At 37.3% G+C, this 27,660-nt stretch overlaps 2 protein-coding genes across 2 annotated transcripts in view; one reads left to right on the plus strand and one right to left on the minus strand.

Annotated features, from left to right (window-relative positions):
- RWDD2B (RWD domain containing 2B) overlaps positions 1-11,588 on the minus strand; it is a 26,208-nt gene extending 14,620 nt beyond the window's left edge. The window contains exon 1 of the mRNA XM_079704677.1: positions 11,490-11,588. The gene's annotated coding sequence lies outside the window, so the exon portion shown is untranslated. The remainder of the gene's footprint in view (positions 1-11,489) is intronic.
- USP16 (ubiquitin specific peptidase 16) overlaps positions 1-26,631 on the plus strand; it is a 27,326-nt gene extending 695 nt beyond the window's left edge. Inside the window, exons 2-18 of the mRNA XM_079704676.1 lie at positions 2,712-2,813; positions 4,469-4,647; positions 7,786-7,889; positions 8,648-8,751; positions 9,656-9,843; positions 10,408-10,503; positions 11,093-11,223; positions 11,536-11,623; positions 12,894-12,972; positions 14,439-14,530; positions 15,107-15,163; positions 16,081-16,260; positions 18,462-19,122; positions 20,581-20,675; positions 21,893-21,979; positions 25,936-26,092; positions 26,209-26,631. Of these exons, the coding sequence (XP_079560802.1) occupies positions 2,753-2,813; positions 4,469-4,647; positions 7,786-7,889; positions 8,648-8,751; positions 9,656-9,843; positions 10,408-10,503; positions 11,093-11,223; positions 11,536-11,623; positions 12,894-12,972; positions 14,439-14,530; positions 15,107-15,163; positions 16,081-16,260; positions 18,462-19,122; positions 20,581-20,675; positions 21,893-21,979; positions 25,936-26,092; positions 26,209-26,333 (2,484 nt within the window). The 5' untranslated portion in view covers positions 2,712-2,752 and the 3' untranslated portion in view covers positions 26,334-26,631. The remainder of the gene's footprint in view (positions 1-2,711; positions 2,814-4,468; positions 4,648-7,785; positions 7,890-8,647; positions 8,752-9,655; positions 9,844-10,407; positions 10,504-11,092; positions 11,224-11,535; positions 11,624-12,893; positions 12,973-14,438; positions 14,531-15,106; positions 15,164-16,080; positions 16,261-18,461; positions 19,123-20,580; positions 20,676-21,892; positions 21,980-25,935; positions 26,093-26,208) is intronic.
- Positions 26,632-27,660: the final 1,029 nt, after the last annotated feature.

The raw sequence follows: 27,660 nt of genomic DNA on the forward strand, positions 1-27,660 counted from the left end.
TATTGATGTTTTATAGCTGATGGTACTCACAGTACTCTCTTCTCACGACTCATTAGATGCCCTTTATAGTTGTCAAAAACTTATTGGAGGGGCTTCCCTGGTGGCACAGTGGTTAAGAATCCGCCTGCCAATGCAGGGAACGTGGGTTCGAGCCCTGGTCCGGGAAGATCCCACATGCCGCGGAGCAACTAAGCCGGTGCACCACAGCTACTGAGCCTGCGCTCTAGAGCCCGCGAGCCACAACTACCGAGCCCACGTGCCACAACTATTGAAGCCCGCGCTCCTAGAGCCCGTGCTCCGCAACGAGAGAAGCCACTGCAATGAGAAGCCCGCGCACCACACGGAAAGTAGTCCCCGCTCACCGCAACTAGAGAAAGCCCGCACACAGCAACGAATACCCAACACAGCCAAAAAATAAAAATAAATAAATTAAAAAAAAATATTGGAGCTTTTCCACATTATTGAAGCAACCCCCTTACTGTCCTCTGCCTGCGGCAATTACAGTTCGTCTTTCAAGTTTTACTTTGGAGTCTGGGCTACTGCAGTCCTCAAACCAGATTTGCTAGTGCTGTCTTCACTACTGCACATCTCTTCATTCTTTACCTTTCTCTTTTTCACTGGAACTTGTGTGCTTCATTCTTATGTACCTACCTTTGCACCTTATAATCATCCGTAATGCCTCAGGTACTATTCTCTTTTTCTATTTCAATACAAGAAGTATTTCTTGACCTACTATGTACTAACACTATGCTAAATGCTATAGGCGATTCAGAAGTAACGCCTAAAACCATTTCTTGCTCCTAGAACTTTAGATTCCAGATAGAGAAATAACACATGTCCAGGTTAAAGATTTAAGAAGCAGCCCACTTATGTATCTGATTAGGGTACAAGATGAATAGTGCACACTAGCTGGGGAAGTCGAGTTGAGTGGTTCATTTAGAGTAGAATGGTTGCCTTAGGCTCCATTGAAATGGAAATCTTGGAGAAATTGGGAAGATTTGGATAGATGGAGAGAACTCCTATCTGGAGATCAAAGGCTTAGAGGTAGGGGCAGGGTGTTTTGGAGTGGAGGATACTGAAGAGACTGGCTTGATTCTGTCTTGGAACCAAAATATCGGCGTTTTAGTTCCATCTGTGCCACCCTGTGATCTTTCATCGTTTTGCTTGAGTTTCCTTCTTTAGCGAAATGCTCCATTTAAAGGGTTTTGTGAAAATCAAATGAGATAATACTTATGAAAAGGCTTTGAAGGTCATAAGCACTATATGATCAAACGTTAGTGGTTCTTTGTTGAGAAGTAATGAGAGTCAGGATTACCACAGCGGTGGGGACAATTTCTAAGGGACCATGAGTGCACAGCATAGGAGGGGGGGAGTTGAAAAACTGTTAAATACTTTGAATCAAGAGGGTGATACGAAGAAAATGGCATCATTGGAAGATACGTCTGGTACTGGAATGCAGCACAGATTAGAGGGAGTTGGATTGGAGGCAAGAACTTGGATGCTGTTTTTTTCCCCTAAAATCTGCAATTCTAGATAAGAGAAATTACGTTAAATATTATCTTGGAGTGAGAAAATTACATAAAATACACCCTCATTTTATATATACCCATATAGTTGTGTTCTTTTGTTAGTAGTTAATTCATTTATTTTGTAAACATGAAACTTTGTTACGTTTTATATTATCTTTGAAAAGGTTAACAGTTATTTAATTTGCCACCCATTCTTCATACAAACCTTTTGGAATTACCTTTAGTTACCCTAACCCATTAAGAGCTAAAAGAGGAATACTTCTAATACTCTAAGCCAGAGCAAGATGACAGCTAAGTATCAATTAATGGGGAAGTGTTTTAAAAACGTATGTCCGAGGTCCTACTTTCCATTTATGCAATCAGAATTTTAATAAGCATCCCTGGTAAAATAATTATTTTAGTCATTTAAGTGATTTTGACACTAAGTTATTCTAATGTATGTAAAATATACTTTTCAAAATTGCTATTAGGTAGACCTGTATGTACTTTCAGTATTTTTCATGTTTTCTAATTTTTAGTTGTTGACTAAAGAGGTGATTTGATATGAACTAGATTTATCATAGTAGTCCAAACTGATTTTGTCAAGAATATAATGTAAATGGTTGAGAATGCAGATGTAATCGATTTTCAGCTAACATCCATAGGAAATCTTGGTGTGGAAAAATGCAGAACCGTGTGTCACTTTTTATATTTGGCTTTGAATTATTTTGTGAATTTTCTAACTCCCTCTAGGAGATTGTTTTCAGAATTGTTTTAAATTTTCTTTGAGAAGTATCAATCAAATTGAATTCCCTGCAGGAGCTAAGAAAGATGGCTTTGAAGGACGAGAAATTATCTTGTTTCAAAGTGCCACCACCATTCCACATTTATCTAGTGAGAAGTTGATTCCTAATAATATAAGGGGCTGAGACTTTTCAAGATCTGTGTAAAAAGGTGTAGGTTCTCTCCTGACCTTTACATTTATTGAAAACCTTTTAACCTTAACTAAGAATCAATTTCCTAGGCTATGAAAAACAGAGGTAATACTCTACTTCAGGGTTCTTAGAAAACTGGATGATACATGTGAATGGTTTTTGTAACTTAATAGACACACAAAATTATGTGGTTTAGTTATGTTACTGTCTCCGAGAGAACTGTAAAACATACTTTTTTTTGTCAAGCTAACTTTATCTTGTTTTCTAGATTGTTATTTTATGTCAGTAAGTAATCCATAAAGTGCCAACATGGGAAAGAAACGGACAAAGGGAAAAACTGTTCCAATTGATGATTCTTCTGAATCTTTAGGTATATTTCACCAACTAAATCTTTAAAGTACTGTTTGTATCCCTAAATGGACATCTATTTTAATATGTAAAAATGGGATCAAAGTGTACATTATTCTGTAATTTGCATTTTAACTTAATCTTTGTATAGACATGTCATTTAATAGTCAGCACAACATTTTTAATGGTGTGCTGTTTATTCCATTGATGTAAAAGACCATGGTTGCACATTTCATAATTTATTTAGGTAATCCCCTACTGTTACAAATGTAGATAAATCTTTAACTTTTCAGTGTTATGAATAGAGCCATAGTAAACATTTTTGTAGCTAAAACTGTTCACATCTGGTTATCTTCTTCTTGGTACAGATCCTAGAATTAGAATTGCTGAATTAAATGGTATAAATATGTTCAAGGCTCTTTTGGATCTATTGCCAAATTGCCCTTCAGAAATGTTTTACTAAGTTACAGGCCCCCTTGCAGCGTAACAAAGTGCCCATTTCTCTGAACCTTTATTGACACAGGTTAGTATCATTTGTAAAAATCTTCCTGATTTGCTAGTTGAAAAAGAGTATTTTCTTTTTTCAGTCTGTGTTTTTTTGATGACTTACTGGGATTTAGTAGTTTTTCACATGATCTCACTTGCATTTATATTCTCTTGGTGCATATTCATTGGACATAAAGCTAGTTGTGTCACTTGATGAGTTTCTAAACCTCCAGGGGCCCTCAGAGAACTGAAACCCTTTAGAGTGGCTTGCGAAGCCTTTTAGTGATCTAGCCCCAGCGGGGGTTTTCAGTTTCAGGTCCAGCTGCTCGTTCTTAAACATGCGTGACTGCCATTCTCAGGAGACAGCATGCACTTTTACATTTTACGCCGCCATCCCTTTGTTCATGAGATGTGGCCTTTTCGGATTGTTCTTTACTCCATGAGGTCATAGTTTAAAGAATGAGTGTGAAATAAGAAAGACTTGAATCCAAATTCTGGCATAGCTGCTCAGTAGTTATGTGACCTTGGGCACTAACTTTGAGGTTTCTCATCTGTCGTTGGGGATAGTAGAGTCTTCCTTCTGGGGTGGTTGTGTGGATTAAATGAGGTAATGTAGCACAGTGCCACACTCATAGTTAAGTGCTTAATTAATATGAGTTTTTGTTACTGTAAATATCTTCCAAGATTGTACAGACATTACCTCCCCTCTGAAACTTTCGTTGACTTCAACCTTCTCGTGCTGCTATAGCATGTTTCAGAGATTCTTGTACATTTATTTATTTATTTGCTTCTCCTGCCAGAATGTGTGCTGCTTAAAGAAAGAGCTGTGAGTTGGTCACTTTTTGGGTTCCCTGGCATCTGTCACAGTGCCGGGTGTGCGGTAGTTGTATTGTTGACTGAATGAGGGACCTTCTCTACAAACCTTTTAAAATAAAGAGAATAATAGATGTGATAAATAAATTGAAGTGATTTGGGGTGGTGATAGTTATACCTAGGACTTCAAAATTTGTATAACTTCTCTTTCTTACATAATCATCTTATAATCAAATATCAAACAAAAATTTAACTTCAGGTTATCTAAAAATTTGTTTATAAATTCATTTTTGAAGTTCAAATCACGTGTAAGTTTTGAGATTAACTGAAGAAAGACATATTTTACCTCACGTACTCCTTTATTATTTGTTTTAATAGAACCTATGTGCAGACACATTAGAAAAGGATTGGAACAAGGTAATTTGAAAAAGGCTTTAGTGAATGTGGAATGGAACATTTGCCAAGATTGTAAGACAGACAATAAAGTAAAAGATAAATCTGAAGAAGAAACAGAAGAAAATCCTTCAGTTTGGCTGTGTCTTAAATGTGGCCATCAGGTATGCTTAGATTTTGATTGATGTGGGATTTTATTATTTAAGTATGAACTTAGAAATTTATATAAGTATGAACTTATTTTAGAAGATATTACCTAAAAGTACAGTATGGGTGACCAGAATGCTAGCTGGCATAGGTCATGTTCCCTGGGGAACAGATTCTGAGAGTGAGACTTGTGTGTAGGTGGTTTATTGCGGGGTGTTCTCAGATACCACCCAAGGAAAACAGTGAGGGAAGCAAGTTTAGGCAGAGGGAGAGCAAAGAGGCAGTGCTTCGGGGCCTCAGCTGATCCCACAGTGAACTCTGGCCTTCAGAGAGGTCCTGAATTGAGGCAAGAGGTCGGGCCTTTGTACTTGTGCATAGACCAGCCATTGGATATGGGCTGACCCTGGGGAGGGGAACTAACCTTGGGCAAGGCAGCTTCCTTCCACTGAGGTTAATTCTTGGGGATGGACAGACTGAGCTGTGAGCTGTCACCAGGCCACATTTCTGGCTGCTGGGGGAATGAATACCTTGGGGTTGGGTGGTATCTGGGTTGCAGAACAGCTCACAGGTATTACCTTGGTACCAGAGGTCAGGAGAGCCTCTTAGTCAACCTTAGTGGTGGTAAGTTTATATGTTAGGAAACTGGACTACTGGGCAGTGGTAACATTTTATAAAACTATAGTATAATATCACAACCAGGATACTAACATTGATACAATCCATCAGTCTTAATCAGGTCTCCCCAGTTTTACTTCTCTTCGTTCGTGTGTGGGTATATGTGTGTTGTGCATGTGAGTATGTGTGTATTAAGTTCTGTACAGTTTGTCACCTATGTAGTTTCGTGTATCCACCACCACAGTCAAGGTATTGAATAGTTCCAACATTACATGGACCTCGTGCTGCCTTTTAAAAATCATACTCACTTCTCTACTGCCATCCCTCCCCCCAGCCCCTCACAACCACTAGTCTGTTCTCTATTTCTAAAATTTTGTCATTTTAAAAATGTTATATAAATGGAATCATGTAATATACAACATTTTGGGATTGGCTTTTTTCACTTAGCCTAATCACCTGAGGGTTTACCCAAGTTGTGTGTATCAATAGTTTGTTCTTTTTTATTGCTGAGTGGTATTACATGGTATGGGCGTACCACACTTTAACTGTTCACCTGTTGAAGGACATCGGGGCTTATCTCACTTTTTTGGTGATTATGAATAAAGCTGCTATGAACATTTGTGTACACGTTTTTGCGTGAACTTAAGATTGCATTTCTCTGGGGACAATGTCCAAGAGTGCAATTGCTGGGTAATATGATAATTAAATGTTTAGTTTTTTGGGTTTTTTTGGCTGCCCCACATGGCATGTGATCCTAGTTCCCAGACCAGGGACTGAACCCGTGCTCCCCGCAGTGGAAGTGCAGAGTCCCAACCACCAGACCACCAGGGAAATCCCCTTAAATGTTTAGTTTTTAAGAAACTCCCAAACTTTTCCAGAATGGCTGTACCATTTTATATCCCTACCAGTAGCATGTGTGATCCACTTTCTCCACATCCTTGCCAGCATTTAGTATTGTCACAGTTTTTTAAACATTCTGATAGGTGGTACCTTATTGTGGTCAGACAGTTAAAAAAATTTTATATGCTAGTAAAGAACATATTTATTGTTTATTTATATTTGAAAAGTTTTCATTTAACCTGTTGATACATATGATGAGGATGAATATATTTTACTACTTCAAATTTTCCACAATACATTTCTTACTATAAATTTTATCTATTTTGCTATCTTTTTAATTCCTAAGGATAAGACAATGTCAGTATTAACTGTTAACTTTTATCCCAGTAGAGTTATCTTTTGCACATGTTAGCAAGGGATTCTCACTTGTTGTCTTAAGATAACTCTTCATGTTTAAGTTTCAAATAATCTCAAATGGTGTTATAATTTTCAAAATTAATATCAAATGTTAATTAGTTTATTTTAGATTTAAATGTTGAGTGGGATAAGTTGAGTCAGTAGGTTTGATATCATAGTTAAAGGATTAGAAGCCATTGATAAATATTTCCCCTCTGAAGGATATTTTTAGTAGCTACAATAGAAACAGGACCACTTATTGTAGTGCTATCCAAGAGAGTTGGAAGTCTGGTTCAGATAGATACACAGTGAAGATGTATTTCTTAGCTGTGATTTAATCACCTGGAGACACACAATATGGTCGTGTTCTTTTATGAATATGCCTATGCAGATGTAGGTAAAATCTGCCATTTACTTGTTCAATTAATGCTTATTGACCTCCTTCACTTTGCTAGGTTTTTGGTAATAGGTTAATTCTGTTTTTCATGCCTTCAGGATTTACACTCCAGGGGAGGAAGGATATCAACATTAACAACTTTAATATAAGGTAGAAAATAAGGAATGCCACCAGGAATTTATACCATGTTTTGTAGGAGTGTGTTTAGAGGAAGAATATAGTGTTTTCTCATCTTGAAGGATAAGCACAGGCTTCTGAGAGGAAGTGGCCTTTGAGCAAGATCCTGAAGACTGGGTGGGATTTGATCAGTGGCAGTAACGGTAAAGAATTTCAAGGCAAATGGAATAATGTGAACAAAATTGTATTGTGGAAGGGCTGTGGTTTTAGCTGGTAGATGATATTCAAATAGGAGATTATGGGAGATAATCCTGAAAAGGTGGATTGGGATCAGAGGGTATCAGGTTTGGTGAGTAGGAGCTTAAGAGCAATTCATCACTTTTGAATTGAGTATATGAACAGAGCTTTGTTTTAGGAATATTAAAGTGAAAAAATATGTATCTGAAGAAAAGTGGAAGTTAGGAAAATACTTAGGAAGATGTTAAGGAGTCTAAACTAGAACTAGTGAGTGACTACATTAGCATGGTTCAGTTGGGACTGGAAAGGACAAGTTGGAGTGGAAGAGTCCTTCTAGTGCTTGGGTTTAGAAATACCTTCTTCCTTAAATGTCCTCAGCTGCCTATTCATATTTAAGTTTTAACAAAACCTGGACTCTCTAGAGTCTAAAGTTTTATTTTCAAAATTATAAGAATGGCAGAATTTCTTGACCCACTTCCTTATTCACTGTAGATTATGAATTCTCTCCTGGTGAATTTTTATGGCTTTGAGGTTTATGATTATGATTCTCTAGGGCTGCGGCAGAAATTCTCAGGAGCAGCATGCCTTGAAGCACTATATGACACCGAGATCTGAACCTCATTGTCTGGTTCTTAGTTTGGACAACTGGAGTGTATGGTGAGTTTCAACTCCTGTGCCCATTTGCTGGAAATCATTTGCAATGTTGGAGAATAGAGGTGTTTGAAATGTTTAAAGAGCAAGAAAGTTAAAACTTTTGTAGTATTTGAAATTTCAGAAGGCTAGAAAATGTGATGTTATGAGAAGCTGTTGCTTAGTATTGTACAAACACAAAAATTATAGCATGGAGAAGACAGGAATTTTCACACTTGTTTTTTTTTCTTGTGATATTACAAAGTGTTTGGTAGATTGTTTTTAGTTTAAGAATTGGGACACTAAGAACAAATTCCAGATAAACTGAGAATATAGTAAATTTTGGCAATGAATTTGCATGAAAATGTCAGGCTGGTGTTTCTTTCAACCTCATTAAAATAAAATTTTACATCTTTAAAAACCATTTACATAGCAGTGTTCACTGAACATTTGTCAGTTGTAAAATTTGTTAATTTTGATGATGTAGGTCTGTAATTTGAAATATTAGAAAAAACTTTCACTTTAACGTTATAAATAGCCATTTCAGTAAAATGTTTGGAGTATTTTCACAGTATTTATATGTAGCTATAATTCAGGCTAACTTTATTTAACAGTAAACCAGAGTTAATATGTATAGTCTCCTTCAAAACATAGAATTTTCATTTTCAGTTTCTTTAGTAGAATAATTTGAGGGTTACACACTTTGGGTTCCATGAATTAAAATTAGTGCCCTTTTGTTGTTGTCAGTTTGTTACTTGTCTTCTCTGGGATCTTTTGGGACACAGGTGTTACCTATGTGATGATGAGGTCCAGTATTGTAGTTCAAACCGATTGGGTCAGGTGGTTGATTATGTTAGAAAACAAGCCGGTATTACAGCTCCAAAATCAGGTAAAATCATTTGTTTCTTAATATATACTGTAATGTTGATTTATATAATCTGCTGATATTTAGTTTAACATGCCATAGCATTACATATAGCTGAATAACATTAATTATGATTGATTTCAAACTATTTTTGGTTAAGAATGTAAAACAGTGAGAATATAGATAATTATAAGGAGTTAGAATTAGAAGGGAATCTGAGAAATAATATAGTCAAATGTGATGTAGTGTCTGCACTAAGTAATGGGCAGTAACACCCTATTCCCATACCCTGGCACAAGGGCTTAAGGGAGTCCTGCCTTATAATGAATTTATTTTGTTACATTTGTTTGGATGATGTGAAAGTAAAGTGCCTGTAACTCCTTCAAAAGGCCAGATACTTCTCAGGTTTCTTTCATACATAATTAAATTAATTGGGTTGACTTTCATCATTTGCTTTAAAAGCTTGTTTAGGTTTTTATGGTCACTGTGGTATTTTTTGCGGAGGCAGAATTGCTTGTTCCTAACTTCAGGATTGGTTTTTGACCCTCAGACTTCATTTAAAAATTTATTTCATGTCCACATTCTTTATTTGATTGCTTTATACTCTGATTTCACAGGGTAAAATATGCTCATTTGTAGAAAACATTTGTGCATTAAAAAGGGATTTATATTGAAACATATACTGTTTGGTTTCATTTGTCAAAGTAATGCTTACATCGGTTCTAAATATTTTGTTTATTGGTTTTTCTCTCTTGATGGTAATTTACTTATATTTGTAAGAAAACATTTAAAATCAAACAGGTGGCAAATCATGTTATTAGGTAAAATTCACAAATTCTGGTCCCCAGTATAACTTTGCATTTGGTATGGCTGTGTTATACATTTTGCTAATAAGTCTTTTCTTCTTCTTCTTTTTTTTTTTTTAAAGCAGCAAAAGATAGTGGTAATATTGAACTTGAAAATAAAAAACTAGAAAAGGACAGTAAAAATGAACAAGAGAGAGAAAAAAAGGAAAACGTGGCTAAAGAAAATCCTACCATGAATTCTACTTCCCAAATAACTGTGAAAGGACTCAGTAATTTGGGAAATACATGTTTCTTCAATGCAGTTATGCAGGTGCCAATATTAATTTTTCCCCCTTTAAGGAAATCTAGTGTTTTCCTCATAGGGTGTTTCTGCATATTTGCTACTTGTAGTCTTGAGCTTTTCCCTTGTAAGTAGTTTATTTCTGTGTTTTCAAAAAAAAAACTCAAGGGGATGTTTACTTTGCATGACAGTAAAACACTGTGCTAAGCACTGGGGTGCAATAGGGCTCAAAACAAACATGGCCCTTGCCCTCAAAGAACTTTCACTTGGGTGGGGGAAACAGGAGAGCCAAGTACAGAAACAACCGCCTAGTTGCACGTAGGGTAAGTAGTGGTGGTGGTAGGGTAGCTACTTCATATTGGGTGGCTGGGAGAATGACCTTCTGAGGTGATGAAGCAGCTCAGAACTGAAGTATTTATGAACCAGTTAGAGTGGGGGGAAGAGCATGATATTACTTTTTGTTTGACAGTCGCAATAAAAGTTACAGTGTTGATAATGATTTTCTGTTTTGGTAGAATAGGCACTTAAAAAACATTTGAATGAATTGGTTTGCCTTTAAATAATTTTCCCTTTCTTTTCCATCCTACATTCCAGAATTTGTCACAAACACCCGTGCTTAGAGAACTACTAAAAGAAGTAAAAATGTCTGGAACAATTGTAAAAATTGAACCACCTGATTTGGCATTAACAGTACGTACTTTAAAATTTTCTTTTATTCAGTACTTTTCCTCTTTGAATAGCAGCATTTTAAATTATTTTTAAGAATTGATGCTCATTTTCACCTCTTTTGTTTATTTGGTTTTAAGCTACCTACCAAGTTAAGGATTTTCAGGCTAATGGAAATTTATAAGGGGCCTTTACATTTATTTGCTCTGTGTATGCCATGTACTGCTATGCTGAGTGTTTGGCTTCCTTCTTGGGAATGCTGTTGATGTTTGTGAAGCCCTAGGCCGTGCATTCTTATTTTTAACATCTTTTCAGGTGACTTAAATGCTATAGAGCCAAATGAATTTTACCTTATCCATTTTTATTATTTACATTTTGCTTTGGCTCCTTCAGTTCCTAGGTAGTAAGTTCCTGATAATCTAAAACAGTAGAACTGAGTTCTTTATCAAAGTCTGTGACCAGAAGCCTTCTCCATCTTTTGATGTACATTTTGAGAATTTAATTGGGACAGCTCTGTCAGGAACATAGGAATATAGGTTGACTAGTTACATTTTGATAAAATAAATGATTCCAAAATTTGACTGAAGAAGGTAATTTTTATTCCCATATTCAGGAACCCTTAGAAATAAACCTTGAGCCTCCAGGCCCTCTTACTTTAGCCATGAGCCAGTTTCTTAATGAGATGCAAGAGACCAAAAAGGGAATCGTGACACCTAGAGAACTCTTTTCTCAGGTCTGTAAAAAGTGAGTATCTGTTTTGACTGTGCTTTCAGTGCATCAGTAGGATGCTGGGAAATAATATGAAAAAATTATTAGCTTTAGAGTTAATTCAGTAGATATATTAAAGCATGGTTTATTTCATTTGGATTAAAAATATGTACTTTGTATGAAAATTAAATCTACTAAGGATGTTGTTGGACTAAACAAACTTTTGAGAAACTAGAACACCCCAAAATTTGGGATATGATCCTGAGATTTTATAAAAAATAATTTCATTTTAGTAGACTCACCATTGTTTTTCTTTTTTCTTTCTTTTTCTTTTTCTTTTTTCTGTAGAGCAGTGCGATTTAAAGGCTATCAGCAGCAAGATAGCCAGGAGCTGCTTCGCTATTTATTGGATGGAATGAGAGCAGAAGAACATCAAGTTAGCATATTTTGACCAGTGTATTTTATAATCTGATCTTCATTAACTTCTTTGTCATTTGATGTCTTAAGAGTTATTAGAGCAGTGAAAACTAGTTGAGGCCATTATATTAAAATATTTTTTTTCTTCACGAGCCTTTTCAACCAGAATATTTTAATTATTAGAATGAATGAAGGGAATTAGAAATGAGTCTCCTTTTCATAATGCTCTACTTTGCTTGATGTTTACAGCGTTATTGTTCTTTAAGGGTTCTATTGTACTAGCCTATACCAGGAGAGCTATAAGGTACTGGAAAATGTGTCTCCCCCAAACGATTCCCAGTTGCAGCTCACTCTTACTGTTAATTCTGAGTGTGATTTAACACTGCTTTTTTTTTTTTTTTTTTGCGGTATGCGGGCCTCTCACCGCTGTGGCCTCTCCCGCCGCGGAGCACAGGCTCCGGACGCGCAGGCCCAGCGGCCATGGCCCACGAGTCCAGCCGCTCCGCGGCATATGGGATCCTCCCGGACGGACCGGGGCACGAACCCGCATCCCCTGCATCGGCAGGCGGACTCCCAACCACTGCGCCACCAGGGAGGCCCCTAACACTGCTTTTTGAATCTAGGAAGTATTTTTATTTTGTAAGCATCAGGGAACATTTGTTGTATTTAAAATTTTTTGTTAATTACCAGGATGTAAAGTAATTTGGGGGGATGTGGATATAATTAATAATAGTAATAACAGTGATAACAACTAATATTTATGTTGCTCTTATTTTTTGTCAAGCACTATTCTCAGTATTTTGTAAGCATTGCCTTACTCAGTCCTCACAACCATTCTGTGAGTCATTTTCTCACTTCATAGATTATGAAACTAGGGTATAGAGAAGTTCAGTGCCTGGTTCAAGGTCATCCAGTAGTGATGGAGCTAGGCTTTGAGCACTGGAGTTTGTCCCTGTAGCTCTCATTATCCACTCTGCTTCTAGGACATGGTATTTCAGTGGTCTTTTCAAAGGAGGTGGGCATGTTCTGAAAAGCTTTGGTTTGAGTAGGTTAAAATCTTGAAATGATAAGATGGTGCCTTTGCTCAGGGGTTAGTGATTGCTTTTTTAAGTATAATTCTTTTTAGCTCCTGGAATTAATTTTGAAAATGTGATTTTAGAAATATTAAGTTTTATTCAGTAAGTTTGGGGAGCTAATTAATTCTTGATCACTTTCTTGACTTGATTACATACTTTATAAGGAAAATAACTAAAATTTAATGGTATATATATCTATTTTATTACTTTTAGAGAGTGAGTAAAGGAATTCTTAAAGCATTTGGTAATTCTACTGAAAAATTGGATGAAGAGCTAAAAAATAAAGTTAAAGGTAATGTCTGAATTTTTGAACTAAAGCACTATAGTTGAATTCCTCTGTACTTTAGGACAAGATTGCTAGCACATGTATTTCAAATCCACAGTTATTAATAATTTATATTATTTATATTATCCATAGTTATTATAATTTCTCTTTATCTTCATTGATTTAAAACGATTATTCAGTACACCAAAGGTAAATACTTTAGAAATATTTAACTTCTGGTGTATTCTTTTTATGCAATATTATGGTGAAATTTATAAACATAGAGCTAAGATGACATCACAATTTTATTTTTCAAAAAGTTAGACTTTATTTATTTATTTGGCCATGCCACGTGGCTTGTGGGATCTTAGTCAGACGGCTAGTTCTCCGACTAGGGATTGAACCCAGGCCCCGGCAGTGAAAGTGCCTCATCCTAACCACTGGACCACCAGGGAATTCCCTCAAAAGCTTAGACTTTAATTAGCAGTGATTGTCTTTGAGAGTTGTCAGCTGGTTTATTAATCATGGAGACAACTTTATTCTTATTATGTGACATTTAAAGATTTAGAAAACGTCTGTCCAGTAGAACTTTCTGTGATGACAGAGCGCTTCCGTCTCTCTGCTGTCCGATACAGTAGCCACATGTGGCTACTGAACCCTTGAAATGTGACTGGTGCAACTAAGGAGCTAAATTTTATTTTCATTTAATTTTAACTAATTTAAATTTAGGTGGCCCCAGTGACTAGCAGCTACTGTATTGTAAAGCACAGTTCAGAATCAACACATAGCAACTGTTTACCTCCTTGGTGCCCTTGGTGCTGGCCTGGCCAGCAACAGAGAGAGAATCAAGCCTGTTCACACTGTCTGTCATAAAATGTGTTTCTGTATAAATGACACCTGTCATTTGAATAAGGCCTACACATTTCATGTAATTAGAAAGTTGGACTACTAGGTAGTTAAATTATGTCACCTTATGCTAAACTTATCAAGGTTATTTCTGGGAACATAGAAAAATAAAAGGAAGATTTTGTCTGAAATACTGTCCTGAGGGCTTTTTGTTTTTGTTTTAAGTGGAGTTCACAAAGCAAGTTACTCCCAAACTTGCTGCCAGTGTTAGAATGTTAGAGCTAGAAGCGAGCTAAAATAGCCTTCTGTGTATAGCTCGATCTGCTTGTTTTACTAGGTAAGATACTGATAATACAGAAAGTCTCACTGATTCGCAAAATTTATTTTCCACTGACTAGATCTTGGATAAGAACTTTTTTTTTCTTTTTCACAAGATGTGATTATGTTAAGATGTGTTATGCTTAGAAGTGGAGTATACGCTGCTGACTATAGCATAAAAATAAAATTGTGGTAATTATGAATAGAGAAAAACAAGTCAATAGGATAGGAAATTAAAATTAAATTTTAGGGTTAGATAGGTAAGTAAGTAGTTTCGATTTATTTCATTAATTATATAAGGATAATTGATAGACTTTTTCCCCTTATAGATTATGAAAAGAAAAAATCAGTACCAAGTTTTGTGGACCGAGTATTTGGTGGTGAACTAACTAGTACAATCATGTGTGATGAATGCAGAACTGTAAGTAGATGTAGTGCAGACTGGATTTATGCATTAATATTAATAGTGTACAGTTTATCAATTGTTTCTTTCAAAAACAGAAATGTCGGGCTTCCCTGGTGGCGCAGTGGTTGAGAGTCCACCTGCCGATGCAGGGGACACGGGTTCGTGCCCCGGTCCGGGAAGATCCCACATGCCGCAGAGCGGCTGGGCCCGTGAGCCATGGCCGCTGAGCCTGCGCGTCCGGAGCCTGTGCTCCGCAACGGGAGAGGCCACAACAGTGAGAAGCCCGCGTACCGCAAAAAAAAAAAAAAAAAAAAAACAGAAATGTCTAGTTAGTTTTATAAGATATTCTTTTTGAACTGTCCAAGTATGTATAGTGTTTTGCTGGAACTATGAGCACTCCTTATATCAGGAAGAAGTTATTTAATATTTTAATTGATTTCCCCTAACCCAGAGTCCTCAACACTGTGTAATTTTTCATTTCATTTTCCTAAGCCTTTATTTTAAAATTTAGCACCCCCCCATGATTTTACTATATAATGTTTAAAGTGAATTTTTTCCTCCTTTTTACATTTTCTTTTTTGGTTGGTTAAGGTCTCCTTGGTTCATGAATCGTTCCTTGATTTGTCTCTACCGGTTTTAGACGATCAGGTAAGACTATTGCATTTATTTTATTTAAGTAGATTTTTTTCTTTCCTGTGCTAGATTTATGGGGGAGGGCTTGCTACCTTTTCCAAGCTGTGCATTACTAGGCCAAGCATGGAGAAATTTTTCTTAGTGTATATGAGACAGAAGAATTTTAAAGATTTGAAAAGAGAATGGGATAAATATATATATATTTTTTTAAAGAGTGTGTCTGGAATTATTTATAGATAATTAACTTGATTAGTTTACATATCGGGAAATACTTCATATAAATTACTATTTATTTTCATTATTTAAGATTAACCACAAATCCCTTACAGACTTAAGTTTATACATGTTAAGAGAGTTTTAAGTTTTAAGCCATATTAATTTAGTTCCTATCAAGTAGTCATAGGAAAAAGAGAACATATTATGAGTACTGGATAAATCGTTATTGAACTTAATTTGAATTGGAGGTCCCTTTAAATCACTGTTACTTAGTGATTAAAGTCTTACTAAACTTACTCTGTTTTTTCTTTCTTTAAAACTGTCATTTGCATGCAAAGAAAGAAAAGAATGAAAAGGAATACCTGTAGTGAGACATGTAAATCACTTACCAACAGAAAGTACATTTAGGAATAGATGTAATTACAGCATGATACAGCATGTGTCTAATACAACTCATTAAATTCCTTTCTATTACACTCATATGTTAAGTTGCCTTTTTTTACTGTTTTACTTGTTTGTTTGCTTGTTTTCTCAGTATGTGAAGATTGCTTTCTGGTGTTTGAGATGAATGAATTTTGTCCTGGACATGTTTCCAAACATTGTGAAAAATAAATCTGGTGTAAAATAGGAGTAGAAAACTATTTAGGTAACATGAAATCTCTTCACCAACAATAGTAAAGTTTTATTTTTGGCCCATATTCTCTCCATATTTTAAGAGTGGTAAGAAAAGTATAAATGATAAAAATCTGAAAAAGACCATGGATGATGAAGATAAAGAAAGTGAGGAAGAAAAAGATATTAATGACAGTTACATAAAGGAGAGAAATGATATTCCTTCAGGAACAAGTAAGCACTTACAGAAAAAAGCAAAGAAGCAAGCCAAAAAGCAAGCCAAGGTGGGTAATTAGGAGGAAAACCATACTTTTCTCATTTTAATTTTTTTGAACTATTGAGTTTAAAGTCTGAGTGACACTGGTAGACATGTCTGTTATTTTATATACAGCACTTTCATTGGACAATTACAGAATTAGCTCATTTAGTATTCTCTGCAGTGAAGTTTCTCTGAGTATATGTGGAGAAAATGTGCTCTTTGAAAAAATTCTGCATTACTTGTGACAACTTTAAAAAAAACTTTAGTTCATTTTCAATAATTTTTTGAGTTGCTAATACATTGACATTCAAAAAATTTTAAATATATAATATAAATGTGTACAATAAAAGTCTCCCTCCTTGTATGACACAGATACTACTTTCATTAGTTTCTTATGTGTCCTCTAGGTTTTTTGGGAAAATATGATCAAGTACAATACAAATAGGTAGTCTTGTTTTTCACTCCTTTTAAAGATTATGCACAGTGTTCTGGACCTCGCTTTTTGTTTGTTTTTACTTAGATTGTTGGAGATCTTTACATTTCAGGACACAAAGATTCCTTTTTTAACAACTGTATGGTATTCTATTTTAGTAGTAAACATACTACTAAATATAGTATAATAGATGTACTATAGTTAATCTAACCATTTCTCTTTTGATTTAGGTGTACGAACACCTATAGTCTTTTGCTATGACGGCCAGTGCTGCCGTGAATCACCCTATACATATGTCATCGATTGGGCACATTTTGAGAAGAGGGATTGTATTTGCGGTTTGATAAATTAATTGCCCTCCACAAAAGTTGTACCAATTTATATTCCCACCGGCAACATATGAGACTTGCTGTTTCTCCTTATCCTTGACAGCAGAGTATTATCAAACTTTTAGATTTCTGCCAGTCTGATAGATGGAAAATAGTATCTCAGTGCAATTTTATTTTCCATTTATTTTCATGTAAGTGAAGTGAAGCATGTTTTTATGTTTAAGGGCTGTTTGCATTTCCTTTCCTTTGAAGTATTTGCTTATATCCTTTCCCCATTTTTCTTTCATGTCTACTATTTTTAACTGAAGCATATCAGAAAATTTTTGTGTCCAGAGCCCTATGTGCTACCCTTCAGCTTTCTGGTATTACGAATTAGCCTCACAGGGACTATCCTTTTAGTGACAACTCAAAATGCTAACCCCTTGAGTCTTTAGGCATTCCAGTAACAGAAATCTGGATAAAATGCAACCCCCCCGCCCCGCACTTGGACATAGGCAGCAAATGGCAAAGAAGGTGATTTAAGTGGGTAGAGTATTTTATTGTCCTCTGTATATGTGGCTTCCTTGCTTCTCTAGTTTTGGGCCGTTTGTTTCCCACAATGTTTTCCTCCATCCCTCTGCCCGTCCTTGAATTTTTGGTTTGTTTTTATACATCCTTGAGTTTTCAGTTTATTTTTATCTTTTAAGTGAAACCTTGATCTGGTAATTGTAACTCACATGGATATATCCCTTCCTGGTGTGTGTGTAGACACTCGCCCCCTGCTTTAATACATGGCTACTTGGATTCAACAGCCTTACTGCTCTGTCTAGATCAGAGACCATGTCTTGCACATTTTTATTTGCCCCCGTGTGACAACTTTTTGATGATTGGTGATGTTTTATCCCTGCTTTCAATCAAAGAACTTTTCTTTTAAATTTATTTAATTAATTTATTTTTGGCTACGTTGGGTCTTCCTTGCTGTACGTGGGCTTTCTCTAGTTGCAGCAAGCGGGGGCTAGGCTACTCTTCGTTGCGGTGCACGGGCTTTTCTTTGTGTTGACTTCTCTTGTTGCAGAGCGTAGGCTCTAGGCATGTAGGCTTCAGTAGTTGTGGCATGTGGGCTCAGTAATTGTGGCTCGTGGGCTCTAGAGCAGAGGCTCAGTAGTTGCGGCGCACGGGCTTAGTTGCTCCGCGGCATGTGAGATCTTCCCGGACCAGGGCTTGAACCTGTGTCCCCTGCATTGGCAGGTGGATTTTTAACTGCTGCGCCACCAGGGAAGCCCCAGAGAACTTTTCTCTATAATTTATTTGATCCCTGATAGTAAAGGAACTTTTAGGGTCGGAATTCTGAGAGTGAACTCTTCCTTATTAACTTATTTATTTTTGATTGATAAACAGGAAAACCTGATGTGATACGTGTACGCTTTTTCTCTTCCTCTCTCTCGTTGTTGTTTTTTTTTTTAATGTTTTGTACTTTTTACACAGAACCAACGAAGGCAACAAAAAATTCAAGGAAAAGTTCTTCATTTAAATGATGTCTGTGCCATTGACCATCCTGAAGATAATGAATGTGAAGTTGAAATGTCACTTCAGCAAGAAGTGGATATTAAATCCAACCATATTTCACAAGAGGAAGTTATACATAAAGAATATTGTGTTAATCAGAAAGATTTGAATGGCCATGAAAAAATGATAGAAAGTATAACTGACAATCAAAAATCCACAGAGGAAGTAGATATGAAAAATGTCAACATGGATAATGATCTGAAGGTTTTGGCATCTCCTGCTGAATGTACTAGGAATTTAAATGGTGCCTACATGATGGAAGGGAGCAATGGAGAAGTGGACATTTCCAGTGGATTTAAGAACCTTAACTTGAATGCTGCTCTTCAACCTGACGAAATAAATTTAGAGATTCTGAATGACGATCATACTCCCGGGACGAAAGTATATGAGGTTGTAAACGAAGATCCAGAAACTGCTTTCTGTACTCTTGCAAACAGGGAAGCTTTCAGTACTGATGAATGTTCAATCCAACATTGTTTATATCAGTTCACCCGAAATGAGAGACTTCGAGATGCTAATAAACTGCTTTGTGAAGTGTGCACACGGAGACAGTATAGTGGACCAAAGGCAAATATAAAAGGTATTCAGACTCTTTCACAGAAAGTAAAGTTAATATTTAGGGGTACATTTTGCACTGTATCGGTAGAGTACTACTGTTTTAATTGTATCAGGGTTTGGATGGTGTCAATAAGTTCCCTTTTCCCAAAATACTGTGTAAATATATATATATATATATATATATATATATTTTAGAAGATGTTGGGGGTAGGAGTTTATTAATTAATTAATTAATTATTGCTGTGTTGGGTTCGTTTCTGTGCGAGGGCTTTCTCTAGTTGTGGCAAGCGGGGGCCACTCTTCATCGTGGTGCGCGGGCCTCTCACTATCGCGGCCTCTCGTTGTGGAGCACAGGCTCCAGACGCGCAGGCTCAGTAGTTGTGGCTCAAAGGCCTAGTTGCTCCGTGGCATGTGGGATCCTCCCAGACCAGGGCTCGAACCCGTGTCCCCTGCATTAGCAGGCAGATTCCCAACCACTGCGCCACCAGGGAAGCCGCCTGTGTAAATATTTTAATAGAAGGATGGATAAGCAGAACTTTGTTGATGTGGCTAGTACTCTGTGGCATCCCAGCAGCAGTTAAAGTGGGGCAGTTTGCTCTCTGATACCACTCCCTGTAGGGGAATCATCCCACTGAGATGTTATCACAGCAGGCTCCTTAACAGATAGGGGCTGTTTCTTTGTATCCTCAATTTCCTGTCATTTGTGATGACCCTCATCTCCCTTGCATCCAGAAAACCACACTTTAATTCTTCAGCGTGCTGAAGTGACGTGCCCAGTGCAAGGTACTGGGAGGACAGTGCTTTCTTACCATCTTCTTCAAATACAGAACAGAAAGATATTAATAATTCCCCTCCTACCCCTGCCCCCACCTTGTTTCTTTTTTGATCTTGGGTAAGTGGGATAAGGAGGCATCTTAGATTCCTAAGGATTCTTACTAGAATTGTTGAAACATTTAAAAAGTCTAGCTTTTTATTTATTTACTTGTTGATACAAAAAGTAAATCGTGGTGATTTTATATCATTTCTGTTTGTTTTAGAGCCGGTGTAAGTGAACTATGGTTTGCAGGCTAAATTTGGTCTGCTTCATGTTTTTGTGTGATCTCTGAGCTAAAAATATTTTTTACAGATCAACATTTGAAAATGATTTTATAGTAGAAAACATGATCTTTGAACCCTAATTGTTACCTCTCTAAAAATGATTCCATTCTTCTTTTCAGTAGACTGCAATCGTACTCAATTATTTTATTATAGTTTGAATTCTGTAAAATTTGTGGAAATTTTCTCTTATGTATTAGTACATACAAAATATCCTTGATTTTGCCTCTTGGTCCAAAAAGCCTAAAATATTTATTATTTGGTCCTTTCCAGAAAGCTTACTGATCCTTGCTTTAGATGTTTGGAATGATTTTATAGCAGATGTGAATGCTATATAGAGGTCTAAAATGATCCTCACACTGCTAAAATTGCTTTTTTTCTGTAGGTGAGAAGAAACACGTTTACACCAACGCTAAGAAGCAGATGCTAATTTCCCTTGCTCCTCCTGTTCTCACTCTTCACTTAAAGAGATTTCAGCAGGTACCCCTTGTTCATTACCTAAATTTGTTTTAAATATGTGACACCTGCTTTATTTGTTATTGTCTCAACATATTACTATGGTTTTTTTTTTGGCTTTCTGTTATTTCTTAATTCTGACTTCAAAGAAGTAGGAAAGTAAAATAATACATATGTTTATGTTACCACACAAAAGGGGTTTGATGAAGATGCATGTCAAGGTGGAAGAGAAATTTAGGCACAATCATGCCTCAGTTTTACTAGAACTCATGTTGCTCTTTTTAGATATATTAGCATTTTACTCTAATCTTATTTTCAGGTTTAGAGAAAAGAGACCAGTTTCCTAGTTATATCTCACACTTGGGAAATTTAGTGATCTGTGTGGTATCTTATTTTTACTGACCCTTGATAAAAAGGCATTGATTGGTACCTTGGCTTTTCATCATTTTGGTGACTCCATCTTTTCTGGAAGACTTTTTCCTATGAGCAGTACAAGTTGTAAATTCAGTTCGAGTCCCAAAATACCTTCGTAGTGTTTTCTCTTCTGCGATTGGTATGAGTTTGACTAATTGGGTGGGTCTCTATGAACAGTTCACCAAGCTTGGTTAGAAAGTGAGGCTGAAAGTGTGTGCTTCACAGAACAGTATTCTGCTGTTGCTGAGTTGTTTTTTTTTTATGTTTATTTTTTATTTATTTGTTTTATTTTTGGCTGTGTCGGGTCTTAGTTGTGGCACATGGGCCCTGTAGTTGTGGCACATGGGCCCTGTAGTTGTGGCACATAGGCTCAGTAGTTGTGGCATGCGGACTTATTTGCCCCGTGGCTTATGGGATCTTAGTTCCCCAACCAGGAATGGAACCTGAGTCCCCTGCATTAGAAGGCAGATTCTTAACCACTGGACCACCAGGGAAGTCCCTGCTATTGCTGAGTTTTAAGCACTCAAAACCTGTTGTCTAATCTGGCTTTTCCAGATGCCTAAAGCAGAAACATTGAGAGTTTTCTTATAGGAGCAGCTATCTCAATGTGTTGGACAGTGTGTGTGTGTGTGTGTGTGTGTGTGTTGCACTTAGCAAAAGCAAATCAACTGGAAATCAATTAGTAGTAAGGGAGATAGAGTCTTCTAAGCAGATTGAACTAGGGCTAGATGTTAGTGTTCTTCTGGGCATTGGGGTGGGACTACAGTTTACTTAACATGTACAGCTTTTCCAGGAAGAGAACTTAATGTATTATCCTTCTTTTATAGGCTGGTTTTAACCTACGCAAAGTTAACAGACACATAAAATTTCCAGAAATCTTAGATTTGGCTCCTTTTTGTACCCTTAAATGTAAGGTAGGTGGAACTTGCCTTTTTGGGAAAATCCTTTAAAGGGAAATCATAGCTTATTACCAAATATTCCAACAGCAACTCACATATGTATGAAGTTGATAGGAACTACTGAGTAGACTGGGTCTTTGATCTTTGTACCTTTATAATGTCAAGATCTGTGATGAATCATGTTGAACATTAGGTTATTTCAGTTCAACATTTTTTTGAACCCCCATTATTGTGGCAAACAGATTCTTGGGAGCTGAGGGCTTATAACTAAAGATGAGCAGATATATTAACGGATAATCTCAGTTTAATATGGTTGAGTGCTAGGATTGGTATACACAGAGCAGGGGTGATATGCACTTAACCCAGCATGTTGGTGGTTCAGGGAAGGCTCTGGAGGCTCTGCCTCAACTGTTACTTCAAGGAGTAAGACTTAGTATGATGAATCAAGAGGAAGCAAGTTTTCCAGGCAGAGGGGACAGCAGGAGCAAAGGCAGGGCATGTGAAGTGGCACGGCGGGTGCTGGGGACTGTCTGTATAAGCAGGTCTAGAGCTTACAGTGCAAGGTCTTCGGAACGTTAGGAGATGAAGCCAGAGAAGTGAGAGAGGAATGAGGTTTTGGAAGATTATCGTGATGAGAAACTTGGGCTTTATTAGGTATGCGGTGGGGAGCCACTGAAGAACTTAAAGCAACAGGGTGACGCAGCCAGGTCTGTATATTACATAGGTTACTTGCTGAAGCAATGGAGGCTGGATTTTAGGAGGACAAGATTAGAGGCAGGGAAGTTAGGAGGCTGTTGAGTTAATTCAGTCAGTAGATGATGACAGCCTAAACTAGGGCTGGAGATGGGGAGATTGAAGGAATATTTCAGGAGGTAAAATTAACAAGACTTTTGATCTCTTGCCTCTGGAAGATGAGGCAGAGGCCTTTAAGTGGATGCTGAGGGTGCCACAGAAGGAGTTGAGTATGATTCCCAGGGCCTGATTTGAGTGTCTGGGCAGTTGGGAGTGCCATAAATTGAGGTAAGAAATACAGGAAGAAGAGCAGGTTGGGAGGCGGAGAAAGGAATAATAATAAGTTCAGTTTTGGAAACATTGAGTTTCAGATAGTTTTGAGATATTCATGTGGCTATGTTTAGAAAACATTTGGATGTACACGTCTGAGGGCCAGAATAGAGGGGTTAGGGCTGGAGATAAGGATTCATAAATCAATACATAGGTGGTGGTTAAAACTATGAGAAGATAGGATCTCTTGTGTAAACAAGGAGAGAGAAAGAAGAGATGCTCAATGACAGAACTCTGGCGAGCATCAGAGTGTACAAGGTGTAGGTGGAAGAAGACACCACCGTGGATATCAGCGAATCTCCATGTTGAAGAATTTGGAGAATAAAAGAAGCTATACTGTTGTTCTTTATTCAGATTTTAAATACTTCCGTGTAAACATATTAAGTCGTTATGTGCAAAACTTGAAGTTATGGAAATTCCCCCTTCCTCTCTCCTAATTTAAAATTCTCCAAGAAAGGTATTTCAGACGTGGTGGGTAGAGTGAATTGTCATTATTTTTATGTTACTACCATAGGCCAGGGCCACTTTTGCTGGTATATGCACACTTCAGATATTTTGGCTTCCGTTCCAGACCACAGTAAAGCAAATATTGCAATAAAGCAAGTCACACGAATTTCTTGGTTTCACAGTGCATATAAAAGCTATGCTTACACTGTATTGCAACCTGTCAACTGTGTATTAAAATAGCATTATGTCTAAAAAAACAATGTACATATCTTAGTTAAAAAATACTTTATTGCTAAAAAATGCTAACCATCATCTCAGCCTTCAGTGAGTTGTAATCTTTTTGCTGGTGGAGGGTTTGAAATATTTTGAGAATCACCTGTGACACCGAGACACCAGGTGAGCAAATGCTATTAAAAAAATTGGCACCGATAGACTTGCTCAGTGCAGGATTGCCACAGACCTTCAATTTATAAAAAAACGCAGTCTCTGTGAAGCACAATAAAGCAAAGCACAATAAAATGAGATATGCCTGTAAATAGAAATAGCTCTGGTTGGATTAGTTTTGAATACAGGGTCATCAGGAATCCATCTTTTACCTAAAATGCCATTGTCCTGTGTTCAGGTTTCAAGGAAAGAATTAAGTGGCCTCAGGGTCAGAATATCAGAGAAAGTGCTAGACAGTATAGAGGTCATGGTAAATTTTTTAAGAAGTGTTGGTAACTTCAGTAGGTTGAGAAATGAATGAGAATATTGGAGTTAGAGCATATAGGTACGTTAGAGCTTTTGCTGAAAAGGAAACGTGGTGCATCAATGAAGATTTTTTTTTAATACTAGGAGACAATTAGGTTTGTAGGCAAAGAGGAAAATCTAGAAGTAAAAGATACAGAAAAGAGAGATAACTGAGCAAAGATCCTGGAGAAGACCAGAAAGGCTGGGATAAGGACACGAAGTTGGAGAATCTCTGAACCAAAGGGAGAGGAGACTTCACGTTCCTGAGAGCGGGCAACATGCAGCTGGGTGGGTGGTGTCAGTTTTCCTGAAGTGGGAGGTGAGGTCACCTCTAAGGAGAGGCAACAGGCGAGCGGTGGGAGTTTGGTCTAGTTGCTGTGAAGGACATCCATGGAAGAGGCAGCTAACTGAGGACACGTTATAAATTATCCAGTCACATCGAGGACCTGGTGAGGTAGAAAATCATGAATTTTCCAGGCTGCATGGTTACAGAAATCTGTTTCCTAGCAATAGCAGTTGTCTGTGTATGGGGCCAGGGAAGGTGCATCATGGAATTCAGAGTTGGGTCATGTGATGAGCTGGATGTGGTGGGTGTTGAGAGGTTCTAAGAATGACATGTGAATGTGAATCACATGGAAATCAGTAGGTGTGAGGCGGGGTCTGAGACTCTGCCTTCCAGTAAGCTCTCAGGTAACGTGATGTTGCTGTTCCATTACATTTTGAGAAGTGAAGAGACTTTTTTTGGGGGGAATGAGGCCAAAAGAGGCCTCATAGGCCAGGAGAAAACAAGGGTTGGAGGATCCTGTTAGGTTGACTAGTAAAGGTGAGGTGAGAGTTGGAAGAATGGAATTGTAGACTGAGACTAGAAAATTAGTAAGATTTTTGAAGTTAAAGCGTTCTGAGTGATGACCGATTCCAGAATGTAGTCCTGGCTGTGGTTGTTAAAATGGAATGGCAGGGAAAATCCCGTGAGGTTCATTGGCCACTGAAATCCCTGAGGAAGCTGACAGGATTTGGGATGACGTAATAGAGTTCTTTAGCAAATAGGGAGGCAAAGATTAGAGAGTGTAGTGACAGTACTGTTGAAGGGCACTGATGCTTGTTCAGGAAGACTTTTTACACGAGAACGTAAGTGGAGTAGCTGTCTGCAAGTGGCCCCCAGCTGGAACACCTGTCCCTGTTGCTGCCCAGCCCTACGGCACATGTAATCTTAAAATAAGCAGCCTCCATGTGAGATGGGGAAAGTGAGCTCCTGAGAGGTTGCATGTCCTTCTCACCAAATCTGCAGGGGATATTTGAAAATGTTAAGGGGTGGTCTTGGGTGTGACCTAAATGCTATCCTCTTGCTGTTAAAGGCTTAATTTGGGGCTGGAAATAGGATGATGAGTTGTTGAGGCATTTTGGAATTATCTGATCCCAGACTCCTAAAGAAGCTTTGGCAAGTTCAGTTATTTAAGTATCTGGGCCAGGAAACTATGATTATAGCAGGTAGACCCTGGTTTATGGTTCTTCCAGCAGGGCAAGAGCAATGGCAACTTTCTAGTAAAAACGTAAGCGTGATACCAACTCAGTAGGCTGAGAAAAGGTAGGGAGAAAATAATAGTCCATTTCAGACTCAGAAATTCTGCTTTCTCGAAGGTTAGAGACCCTGTGCATAGTTTAAAGTTGTCTTGCCGGTGGCATCTGTATAAAGGGGACTAGAACTAACTTTTGATTCCTGTTCATTTTTAAAGAATGTTGCTGAAGAAAATACAAGGGTACTATATTCCTTATATGGAGTCGTTGAACACAGTGGTACCATGAGGTCGGGGCATTACACTGCCTATGCCAAAGCAAGATCTGCCAACAGTCATCTCTCTAATCTTGTTCTCCATGGTGATATTCTACAGGGTAAGAAAGAGGTCTTACAGAATTCTGGTATTCAGCAGATATTTATGGCAAAACCAAAAAAGGATGAACTTGAATCTTTCCATTTATATATTTAATTTTACATTTCCTCCTGACAGATTTTGAAATGGAATCAACCAAAGGACAGTGGTTTCACATCAGCGACACACATGTGCAAGCTGTGCCTACAACTAAAGTACTAAATTCACAGGCTTACCTCCTATTTTATGAGAGAATACTGTAACAATTTCAAAAAGTGCTTTCTCTGGAAACATGTCTATGGCTTTTATAATGGCTGTAATAATAAAAAAGTAAAGACTAACTGTAAATCATGTTCACTTAAAATTAAATACATGCCAGAAGAAATGTTTATTGAAATACTGAAGGGAAAATACCTAAAAATTTACAGTGGTTTTGTATTGTCACAGTGGTTTTTATTCCTGCTTCCAGTTTCTGGAAAGGACTCTGAATTACTTAAGTCCTCTGTGCTTATTAATATGTCTGGGTGGTGGTTTGCAACACATCAATAAAATGAATTACCCCCAAAACTTGTTTTATTACTTAGAAGATTTTAAGTTGTACTGACATAAACTACTAGAAAACATTTAAAAGTTTCAGACTGAAACTTCAAGTGTGTTAGTTAAAGCAAAAAAGTGTTAATTTTATAAGCATAGGTATTTGACCTTGGTGGTAACATATATAATGCTTCTGATGCCATGCAGTGTGCATAAGCTGGGGTATAGGCTGAACCCTGCAGTTGTTCTGTGCAACTGTTAATCGACCCAAGGAAGACATTCATTGGAATCCCCTTAATGCCAGCCTCTGGCCAGAAAGTCTGTGAACTGTCCTAATAAATTCCTTTTTTTTTTTTTTACCCAAGCCAGCCACTGTTTCCAAGTTGCAAACAACCCTAAGAGCCTTAAGAATACCAAACCTGTCTGAACTTCCTGTAAGGTTCTCTGTTAGGATTTCCTTGATGAGTTGCCCTAAGACCCAGTCAGCCATACTGCATCCAAATTCCTCTGAAATACCAAAAACAGTATAAAATTTCAAAATGTTATTCAAAGACCTTATATAACCAAAACATATAGTAGCACATGTTCTGTAAAATAAGTTAAATTAACTTTTTACTACGGTCTTTGCTTTTTTCAAAACTCCACTGTATAAAAACTGACTTGCTTCATTTATATGTCAGGAGGCATGTTTTCAGCTGCATCACAAGTATCTTTGTTCTTTGCTACCAGAATATATGTTTTAAGTCAGCTATTTAACACATCATTTAATGTTACTGAAACAAGTCACCTCAGTCTTAGGGATTTTCAGAGCTGTGAAGAAATACTCACATCTATTCCAGGGACTGACAGACTTCCTATAGGTAGTAAATGTCTTAGGCCTAAGTAAATGTCAAGGCCTACATGTGTTAGGCCTTGAAGGCCACTTGGTCTCTGTCACAGCTATCCAATTCTGCCATTCCCTTGTAGAAAGCAGCCATAGGCAATATACAAATACCTGATCATGGCTGTGTTCCAATAAAACTTATGTATAAAAACAGGCAGCAGGCCAGATTTACA

This window comes from Hyperoodon ampullatus (assembly GCF_949752795.1).
Source record: "Hyperoodon ampullatus genome assembly, chromosome: 5".
Taxonomy (NCBI): domain Eukaryota; kingdom Metazoa; phylum Chordata; class Mammalia; order Artiodactyla; family Ziphiidae; genus Hyperoodon; species Hyperoodon ampullatus.